The following is a 10,120-nucleotide window of genomic DNA, read 5'->3' as shown; positions in this document are numbered from 1 at the left end:
CAAGAAACTTAAAACTCAAATACGAAACAAATCCAGCTTCTACCCAAATATCCGGACAGCTCCCCTCTCCCTTTTCCTGCCCCAACCCCAAGCTGTGCACTCGTTTCCCACCTCCAACTCCTCGGAATCGGCCGGGAGCGTCCGCAAAGTTTTGTGGGCCTTGGCCATTATCTTGTCAGTTTCTCTCCCAGCTACAAATGGGACTGAAATCTGCAGCCCATGCTGCCCTGTCTCCAGAACCCCTGACCGCATGCCCTCCTCCCTACCACCCCGACCTCACTGAGCTCCCCAGTTGCAAACAGGCCACACAGCTTGGGTTCGGTGGATTATTTTTAAGAACACAAAGAGTGAGAAAGGGGAGGAGACACGCGTGGTCCTTAGGAGCCAGGTCAGCATTGAAGTTACAAAGTGAGGGTGATGGGGTGAGTGAACAGGAGAGGGAGTGGCTTGAGACCTGAATCCAGAGGGCAGAGGCAGACTAGAGTGCTGAGCTGAGTGCCCTGGGCACACTCGCCCAGCCTTCCCACTTGACCTTCCCCAAGGTGCCCTTCCACCTCCTCTGGGGATCTGAAAAGACGGTCCTCTGCCAGCCACTCCCCTCCTCTGCGTGCCAGGAGGGCCATTCGGAGTATTTCTGTGTGTCTGTCTCTTAGGCGAAGTGAGAGCCCCAGACCCTGGTGAGGTCTCTTAGCTTCTTAGTGTGGAGGTGAGTTCCAAAAAGCAGGGCTTATTTCCAGGATGCTTCTGCTAATCGCAGCCATTGCGCTAACCTGCTGAGAGAGGAAAGGTTGATTAAAACCCGAAGGCCACTCAGGGGCTATTCCTAGGAAATCCAAGGTCGGTGGTGTCTCATCCCAAGGGAATCCAAGGTCTACAGGCAATTTGCTTGCCAGAGGTAACATTTGGACCCTGTTAGGTAGAAGTTCAAATAACAGTGTAACCCAATTTTCTAAGCTAGTAGTTAATCCTGAGAGAAATGACTTCAAAGAGCAGAATCTGATGGTAATTGCTGGAGGCTTCCAAATGCTTTGGGAATGTCCCTTTGTGGGGTGAAATTCCCTTCCAACCCAACACAGCCAGTGAACCAGTGAACCAGCCAGGTGCAGGAGACAGCTGATTGGCAGTCCTACCCAGCTTGGTAAGAGGGCCCTACTCAGACAGCACTCACCTGAACTACACCCCTAGGGATTTCAGTGGGCTGCACGGAGAGCTTCTGGCCTTAAGCACTGGCCTTGAACAGACTGTAGTTATCTGGCCTTTTCCCTGAGACTTCTGGGAAAGCCCTTGTGCCTGCCTAGCCCTAGCAAACTCTTGGTACAAGACCATAAGGGGAGCCAGCTGGCCTCCTCCAAACGGCAGGCAGGGGACAAGAATGCCTGGGCTGGAGGGTCATGACTGTGCCCACCTGGCACATCTGGAGAGATCTAAATATTGGAGAGAGCTAAGCTGTCCTTCTCCTCAATGACTTTCTAAGTGTTTCCTAGGTAAGTTACTGTCTCATTCTAGCATAATCTAGTATTCGGTTTTAAGAAGATTCAGGAGCTAGAACTCTGATCTCTAAACTTCTGTTTCAAGGAATGCCGTGAGACACACTTGAGCTAGGCTACGTCTGAACCTGGGCAGAGAGCCTGTGCAGCGGCTGGGTACCCCAGAGTTGGGGTACGGGGAGTGGGGTGAGGGAAGGTGGGGAGGGGAGGGGTCTTTTGATCAGACACGCCCAGAGCCATTGGGGGCCCACTACCTTCTGCTCCTGATGGGTACTGGCACCTCACCGCCGGCTCCCTCCGCCGCGGGCACGGCGCACAGTTCAGCGGCAGACCCTGTAGGGTGAACGTGGGGTTTCCAAAGGCTTTGGCTACTCGGGGAGACTCTTGGCACGCGGAGTCTCTGGGGACCGCGGGTCGCGCGCCCGGGCCTGGAGGCTGTCCGGGAATCAGATGGTGCTCAGGACTTCGTGGCTGGGGCAGGTTTGGAGGTGCCCCTTCGACGACGCTGGCGGCCGCTGTGTGCGCCAGAGACCAGATGCGCGGTGGTTTCTCGCTGCAGGGGTAGTGCATGGTCAACGTGGGGCCTCCTGGCTCCGCCCGGAGGAAGTCGGCTTCTCCCGATCTGGGGGGCTCAGTGAATGAGAGGCGGGGTGCTGCCAGACTGCACTCCCTGCGCTCCAGCCGGCTCTCTCGAGCGGCTGCACATTGCGCCGCTGGCAGCGGCTGAGTGTCTTTATGGAACTCAGCCAGTCTGTCCGTAGCTGTGGCCACTGCTTCCTCTTCATCCGCCTCCTCTTCCTCTTCCTCCAGGTCTTCCAGGTCACTCAGCCGGAGCCCCCGGGCCTCCTGGCCAGCAGTAACGTCTGAGGGAAATCAAGAACGAGTGAGAAAAGCCCCAGGCCCCAAGGGAAATCCTCGAGAGTGCCCATCCCGGAGAAGCTTTTAGCAAGATGTGCCCTGCACTCAGGGCAGACTCGGTGTAATTCACCAGGATGGCCACAGAGCCTCAGACACTTGTCCCAGCGCTGCGGGCCTGCGGCTGGGAAAGAATTCCCGCCCTTAGTTAGACCTGCTCTTACCCTTTGGAAGAGCCCTCCGCTTTGATAGCCCAAGGAAATGGACACTTTCCCTAAGACCTGGATCTCAGTTTCTCAGCCTTAAAAAAGCAGAGGGCAGTTTTTATCCAATGTCAACACTCGTGGTGGCTAGTGTGTATTATTTAATTCAGAAAATATTTACTGAGCACCAGCTATGTGCCAGACATCATTGAGGCTTTTAAGTATTAGGAATTTAGAGAATACAGCAGTGGAGGCTTTCTCTGGTGGAGCTGACATCCCAAAGAGGGTAAGTATGCCACAGGAAATAAAGTAGGCACATGTGGTAGAGAATAATTAGGGAAGCTAGCTGGTGTGGGTGCACAGGGAAGGCTTTTTGGAGGTGGTGCTTTCAAGTCTGGAAGAAGGCAGTTCCCAGTTCCGTAGGGAATTCCAGGCAAAGGGAACTGATTGCACAGGCAAAGGCCCTGAGGCATGCAGGGGTTGCAGGTGTCAAAGGAAACCAGGGGAAGCCTTCCACAGAAGCTCCTCCATTCAGTTGTTGTGAAAATCCAATCAAACTGTTTGATGAGTGGAAAACCCAGGTAAGTTGGGACAGGGGATACCTTTGGTGTCACCATTTAGGCAGCCCAGCAATTCCTCTGCTCCACCCTCCTCCTTCCGTTCTTCCCCGCCTTTGTTCTTGGGTGCCCAGGTCATCTTGTTCTCCTTTTTGAGGCGCCTGCGTGCATTGGCGAACCAGGTGGACACCTGGGTGAGGGTCATCTTGGTGATGATGGCCAGCATGATCTTCTCGCCCTTGGTGGGGTAGGGGTTCTTGCGGTGCTCGTTGAGCCAGGCCTTGAGCGTGCTAGTGGTCTCCCGGGTGGCGTTTTTTCTGCGCCCAGCACCACTCAACTCCACCGCTCCATACCTGCGGGGAGAATCTGGCTCACAGTTCTGGGGCTGGGAACCTGGGGCTGCAGGCAGGAGACAATCTCTGTCCCTGAAGGAACTGAGGTTCTGCTCACCATCCTAGCCCACAGCCCCCCACCCTATGCTCTGTGGATTGGTCCTACCTTGGCAGGGGAGGAGGAAAGGACTTGTGATGCCAGCCACCAACGCCCCATGCCTTACCGCTCATACTGGTACTGCCCCAGTGTCGGCTCATAGGGATAATAGGCTCCTGGTTGTGCCAGGCTGGATGTAAAGTTCCCCGCAGCCTCCTTAAATTCATACTGTGGATTCTGGAGGGGGAGGAGGGAAGAAATAAGGACTACATTTGGGGAGGAGGGGTGGGGAGTTGCTAAGGGTGTGAACTCTGGAGTCAAGTCTGGTTAGAACTGCAGCACCACCACTGGCATTGACTGTGTGATCCTGGGCACAGCTGTTTAACCCCTCTGTGCCTCAGTTTCCTCTTGGTAAATGGGATGACAATCATGCCTAAAGGTTACTGAAGAAACATGCTTGGCAGAATTCCTGGTGCAGCATAAGCAATATTCGCTGTCATTTAACTCTTACTACTTGTGTCTCCCCAACTGCCTCCCAACAGCTGGGGCACTTTCTTACTTCCTTTCCGGAGCCATTCTCTGCCTCGTTCTAGCTCTGTGACTTTGGGTAAGGTTATTCAAGCCACTGTGAACCTTAGATTCCTCACCTGTACACTGAGCCTAGTGATGACTTGCCTACTTCACACAATTAATCGAGGTACAGATGTTTTCTAAACAGGATGGACTTCTACAAACTGTAACATGTTGTAAAGATTTTTTTTTTTTTACTTTATATAGAATCGTAACCATTTCCTTTCCTCGAACTGGTGCTGTACGTCCTAGATTTTCCTAGATGGAAATATCACACGGGATTTCGCCCCTGCCGCTCCTGCCCCCAGGCGGGTGGGTTCTGTCGCGCGGACCCAGGCTCCACCCCGGGTACTCACCAGCGCCCCGTACAGCGCCGGCGGCTCGGGGCTGTAGGGCAGGTACCCTGGGTAGCTCTGGGCAGCTGCAGCGGCCGAGTAGGGAGTTCCATAGATGCCCAAGGCCGCGCCCAGCTCCGGCCTCGCACTGCCCAGCAGCCGACTGTCGTAGGGTGCGCAGCAGAGCGCGGCCGCCGGGGTGGAGCCCGAGGCCACATCTGGGACCGAGCGCGGGGCGGATTCGCAGCAAGTGGCGCTGGAACTTGCAGAGACCAGAAACTACGGGGGCGAGAGAGGGGGCACCGGAGGTCAGAGACCGGCGCCTCGGGCTGGCGGGAGCCAGCGGCGGAACTGCCAGATCAGTCCTTCCTTCAATGTGAACTTAATTCCCTCTTGTGCTGAGCGTTCTCCTGAGGACTGTGACGGAAATGATCCGTAGACGCCATTTATCCAAACCGCCTTTATAGACCCTCTTAAAGCTTTGCTAAAGCTCCAGAGTTCCAGGGGCTCCGGGTCATGGGAAGGTTTTGAAACCGGAATTACAAAAGCCAGACTCGGCCAGTTCCCTGGTGAACCCTCCCTCCTCGCAGCCACAGGATCCTACCAAGGCCGAACTTGAAGTTTGCCTTAGAGACCGCGTCTCACTCTCCCCACTTTATAGATAGGGAATGAGGACTACGGAGAATAGGAGGCTTATCCGAGATCACAAAGCAGGGCAGAGGTCAAGCTGGGGCTAGTCCTTGGGCTCTCTGCTGAGAAACTGAACAGGGGTGGGCGTCTCCAGAATTTCCCCAGGACACCCTGTCACTGCACAGTGCCCACCCAGATCTGGAAAATCGAAGGAACCGGAAGCTGAGAGTTTGGACCTACCCGTGGAAGGGAGAGGAAAAGAACAGAGGATCACAAACGAACGAGCCCAGAAAAAGAGTGAGACAGAGTCTGAGACCCTCCCGGCCACCTCGGATATCTGTACAGCGAGGAGGCCTGTCTGGAAGGTTCCCGAGATCCCACCCACCTCGCGGAGCGCGAGGTCAGAGTGCCCAAGTTTCGGGTCACACGATTCTTCAGCTTGCCTGGGGGAGCGGCGCATTCTCTGCCAGGGATGGGGCATGTCAGAGGGGTCTGCGGTACACTACCCAGGTTCCTGCTCTCTCTGGCTTCCCTGGGAACTCGTGGGAGAGGAGGGCTTTGCGGGCAGGTTCCGGCACTGGGCACTCCCTCCTTCCAGTCTGCCCCCATCCCCCATGGGGGCGGCTCTTACCTGGGAAGCACTGCCGTAAGGGTGTCCAAAGTGTGGGAAGGACATTGTGACTGTTCGTGACCCCGCCGCCCTCTTCTCTTGCGGGTTGCCGCCTCAGCCCGGCGGTTCTGCGCCTCCAGCCGTCCGCGGCCTCGGTTCCTTACACGGTCGCCGGTGCCCAGTGCTGGGTCCTCCGCCGGCTTGGCGTGGCTGGAGGCAGAGCCAAAGGCAGCTCGGCTGCCGAGCCCTGCGCTCCAGAAGGCTCCCCTCCGGCCTGCGTGGTCCGGAAGACAGAAGGGCCCATGGATGGGCAGGGGAAGGGAGAGGATGCGGGTTCCCAAAAGCGCGCGGAGGCGAGGCCAGGTGAGGCGCGGTGAGGGGCTGTGCGGCTCCCGAGGTGCCCCAGTCCAAGGTGGCCAGAGGCTCAGTGTGACGTCACGGTAATCCCGGGCCGCCAGGCGGGCCCCCGGGCCCTGGGGCCCCGGGCCACCAAGCCTGCCAAGCGCAGCCAGCCCGTGCGCGCGCGCGCACTCTTAACCACACTCAGACTTGTTCCGGGAGGTTTGTGCAGCTGGTGAGGAACGTCAAAGACCCTGACCCTCTCTGCTTGGCGCAGGATCCTACCCCTTTTCGCCTTAAGCTCACGCGCGCGCGCACGTACAATCTCTCCAAATTACCCGGGAGAAGTAGGAGAAACGCCTCCCACCGCGCCGCGCAGGCCCCGGGCGCAGCGCGCCTACCTCCTCCCCTGCGGCCCGGAGGAGGAGAGAAGCACCGGGCGGCGAGGGAGGAGAGAATACAAAAGAAGAGACAGGAGAAACAACAGGAGGAAAGTGGGGGAGAAAGGCTAGAGGGAGAAGGAGGAGGGGAGAGGAGAGAGATGAGTCTAAGTGAACAGAGGCGCGCGGGGGAGGGGAGGAAACGGGTGGGCGAAGGCTGGGTGGAGGTGGAATGCTGGCAGGTGGAGGAGCGCAGAGGCTCGGGGGACAAGCTTCCAGCCCGGCCCCCCAGCCCCCACCTCCGCTGCAGGAAAGTTTGTTCGCGCCGCTGGCCCCCAGCTCGTTGGGGGCAGCGTCGGTGGATCCACTGTTCCGGCCGTCTTTTGTCCTCGGGGGCCTGGCTCCCCGCCCTAGGACTCTAGCTCGATCCAGGATCTCCGTGACCCGGTCTTAACTAGGGTCTTGACCCCAGGGTTTCTCTGCTTCTCTCTGGTCCTCTAATAGACCGAATAGCGCCCTCTCCAGGTCAAGTTCAGATCCCCCCCTCGGACTGGGTGGGTAAAGGCGCCAAGTCGGACCCCCCTGGGCATCTGCAGACGGCAGGCGGAGATTCCTGGGCGTCTTCTCGGAAGGCGAGAATTGGCTGCCTCGTGCGCGCCGCTCGCTGGGTCCACGGGGGACCAGGGAGCCGCACGAAGGCGCTAGGGCCGGGCTGCAGCCGCTGAGCTCCGCTGGGGGTGGCGCTGGCGAGCCACGGTTCAGCGCGCGGGGAGGGCGGCCGGTTCCCTGAGCTCCTCTGGGTCTCCTGGCTGGGCCCAGCGATCTGACCATCCCCTGCATCCTAGGGGCCCTCAAAGGGGCACTGATGGCGGACGAGCTCATTGGTGCCTGGGAGGGGGCTGTGTCCCCAGGGCGAGGGGCCGCCAGTTTGCGAGGACGGGAGAAACTGGACTCCTGAAGGCTCAATCCCCCGGCCTCCCGGGGCCTCCAACCCCAGGACATCTGGAGGCGTAAAGGGGTTGTTAGTCCGGTGGGAAGAGGTCTTCCAGGGATGCTGCGGGCATCCGAGTGGAACTCTAGGGTTTTCAGGTTTGCAGGCCAGACACCTCAGATTGTCTCAGAATGTTACTCGAGGGGTCACCGAGCTTTACATCTTACAAAAACGCTCTCCCAGGCCCTCTCAGCGCCTTCCCAGAGCAACTGGGGGTGGTGGTTCAAAGGCCTAGCTCTATTTTCTAGCTGAAACGCAAGAACGCGGGGCCTGGAGGTTAGGAACAACCGGGATCTCTGACCTGGGTCCTGGCGAGGCAAGGAGGAAGCCCAGGGACGGGTAAGGTCTGGGTCCCTGGCCCCGAGCCTCTCAGGCACCTTTCAGCGGAGACTAGTAGGCCCGGAAGTCAGCGACATCTTAAGAACGACACCGGCTTCTTTTTTCTTTACAGATTCTGCAGAACGCGCACGGAGCTTGACTAAGCCGCAAACCGCAGACTCTACCGCCTAAGAGATTATTAACAGGCGCACCAGATCCATTCCAAATAGGAACAAACCCAGCGAGGTTTCCTGGCTGCGGCTACCTCGTGTCGTTACCTTGGAGAAACCTTGCGTTCAACCCGGGAAAATCCTAGTTAGAAGAATTACAGTTATCGCCAGATTGATTTAGTGATAAAAATTCACCGTAATAGATAAGATTCCTTGATTTTTCAAAATGCACTTTGGAGCCATCTACACGTTTGCAGCTGGGATACATCTTTTTTTTTTTTTTTTTAAGTAAGAATCGGAGAGAATTCATTAAATTAGTCCCTTGGGGAAGATTACTGCTAATTAATTAATTGCAAACATTTCCAGAGGGAAGGTATGTCAATTGTAAACTAATAAAATTAGGTAGTTGAAATACTTACTCAGCAACTTTGTTTGCCCATTCATTCCTAAGAAGATTTTTTTTTTTAATGACAGAAAAATGGGGAGGGTTGTGAAGAAAAAGCATTAGTTCTGTCCCCTGGCAATCTGGTTGCAAAGGAGAAACTACCATATAGGATTTATTGATTTTCAGGTGATTTATAAGATCTCTGTGGTATCAGTGCTGTGTGCAGGGCCTCCAGGCCTACCTCTTGTCTTCCCTTTCTAGGATTCAAAAAAAGCAACATGATTTGGAAAAAAAAAAGAAAGAAAAGAGGAGGAAGAACAGTGGTGAAGTGAATTGGGAGGTGTGACTATAAATGCTTCAGCATTTTTCTTCATCTGCAGAAAAGAAAACAAACAAAAAAGCCGGTTTTTCTGTTAAGGCATCTTTCTTTCTATTGTGTTCAAAGTTGCTTTAAGGTATGAGAATGTCTTGGGGAGGAAGGCTGCTCTTTCCAGGCATGGAGACCTTGATTTCACATTGCTTTCCTGGAGAGGCGGCACCCAAAGCAAGTCTACCTGGTGCCACTGACATTTGATTGTCACCACCTTAAGCATTTAGTAGGGTTCCCTAAAAGTGTTCCTATGAAGTGTGCTTTTTCCCATTATTTGGGGGCCCTCATTACAAAACCAAACCATCAGGTTCAACCAGTATCAGCCTCTGTCTGGCAGAAACCTCGGGTGAAAAGGAGTGTTTCCTGGAAAGTGATTCAGGGAAGCTGCCATGGAATTTGCTCTCTTCCGGACTTGTTGACAGGCAGTCACATCGACAGCCAAGTGCCCTGAGCCTCTCCACCGTGCTGGCTTTTCATTGCTTTGTTCAGCCCTGACTCATTTAGTTTGGGGAGAACTGCCCAATTGTCTGTGTGTCCGTATTGAATTTTACTGAAGCAAGTAAAGAAACCTATCGAATACAGACCCAACTATATTTAAGGGAGTCATTCCACCTTGCTTTATACAGATGATACAGATTCTTTTATTGTATTATACCACACACCCTGATAGTGCCTCTAACCGCTCATTAAAACAAATCTGAAACAGTCAACAGTCAAAGGCCTCTTTGGAGCAGGGAGAGTACTAATCTGACATTGTTTATTTGAAGTTCAGGTTGCTTTGATTGAAATGTACTGAAGGTCTCGAGCAGGCAGAGTAAAGGATGTGTCTTGATAGTAAACCTGAATGCAGGTGCCACACACATGAAAAGGAAAATAAATCATACTGTACTATTTTGAATATTTTAAATATCTCTGATTTCCTAATGATTTAGAAAGACAACAGATTTTTACAGGGAGAGGATGATAACAGCAAAATGCTCCAAATCAACTTTAGATGTCTCAGATCATAGATGGAATGTGTGAGTATATGGGTAAAATAACACTGATGAAAATGTGCTGTTATATTTTTTAAGTATGAATTTTTTGTGTGACTGTTTTTCAACTGAGAAGGATGACATCTCCTCAAATCTATGCATGAATGAACAAGTGCATCTGGACACGTGCATCTATAATTTATACTGATCAGTCACCACAGGTCTCCCCGAGTAAAATCGAAATGAACACTAATTGTTTTGACGGAAGTAGTGTGCATGGCATCTGATTGTGAAACACAGCGAGCCCCTGCCTTGCCTGAATACATATTGTCAGCAGCAACTCTGGCATCAGGAGAGGAAAATAAAAAGGCAATAATTCCCAGATGAGGGTGTTGATGTTGCTTGTTAGGAAATAAAAATAGAAAGAATGAACTTCTAGATAAAGTGAAAAATGAGACAATGCAGAGATCCTGGTGTGTCAGCAAGCCAGTTACAAACCTGAACTCAGACTTAAAGA

At 54.0% G+C, this 10,120-nt stretch overlaps 1 protein-coding gene and 1 long non-coding RNA gene across 4 annotated transcripts; one reads left to right on the top strand and one right to left on the bottom strand.

Annotated features, from left to right (window-relative positions):
• Positions 1–325: 325 nt before the first annotated feature.
• Positions 326–6,465, bottom strand: IRX6 (iroquois homeobox 6). 3 transcript variants are annotated; one of them, XM_055551974.1, is made up of 6 exons: positions 5,698–6,465; positions 4,458–4,715; positions 3,659–3,768; positions 3,148–3,455; positions 1,742–2,350; positions 326–773 (listed from the first exon to the last, which is right to left on the bottom strand). In XM_055551974.1, exons 1-6 carry the CDS (start codon positions 5,740–5,742, stop codon positions 766–768), a joined length of 1,338 nt encoding a protein of 445 aa, XP_055407949.1. In that variant the 5' UTR covers positions 5,743–6,465; the 3' UTR covers positions 326–765. The 3 variants fall into 3 exon arrangements, with proteins under 3 accessions (XP_055407949.1, XP_055407950.1, XP_055407951.1); XM_055551975.1 differs by having other exon boundaries at positions 326–770; XM_055551976.1 differs by lacking the exon at positions 4,458–4,715.
• Positions 5,057–9,454, top strand: LOC129631158 (uncharacterized). The gene is made up of 3 exons (XR_008703912.1): positions 5,057–5,466; positions 7,838–8,247; positions 8,521–9,454. It is a non-coding gene; the product is annotated as an uncharacterized LOC129631158 (long non-coding RNA).
• The last annotated feature ends 666 nt before the right edge of the window (positions 9,455–10,120 follow it).

Source organism: Bubalus kerabau, chromosome 17 (assembly GCF_029407905.1).
Source record: "Bubalus kerabau isolate K-KA32 ecotype Philippines breed swamp buffalo chromosome 17, PCC_UOA_SB_1v2, whole genome shotgun sequence".
Classification (NCBI taxonomy): Eukaryota; Metazoa; Chordata; class Mammalia; order Artiodactyla; family Bovidae; genus Bubalus; species Bubalus kerabau.
Note: the sequence above shows the minus strand (reverse complement) of the source record. Positions and strands in the feature narration are given on the sequence as shown.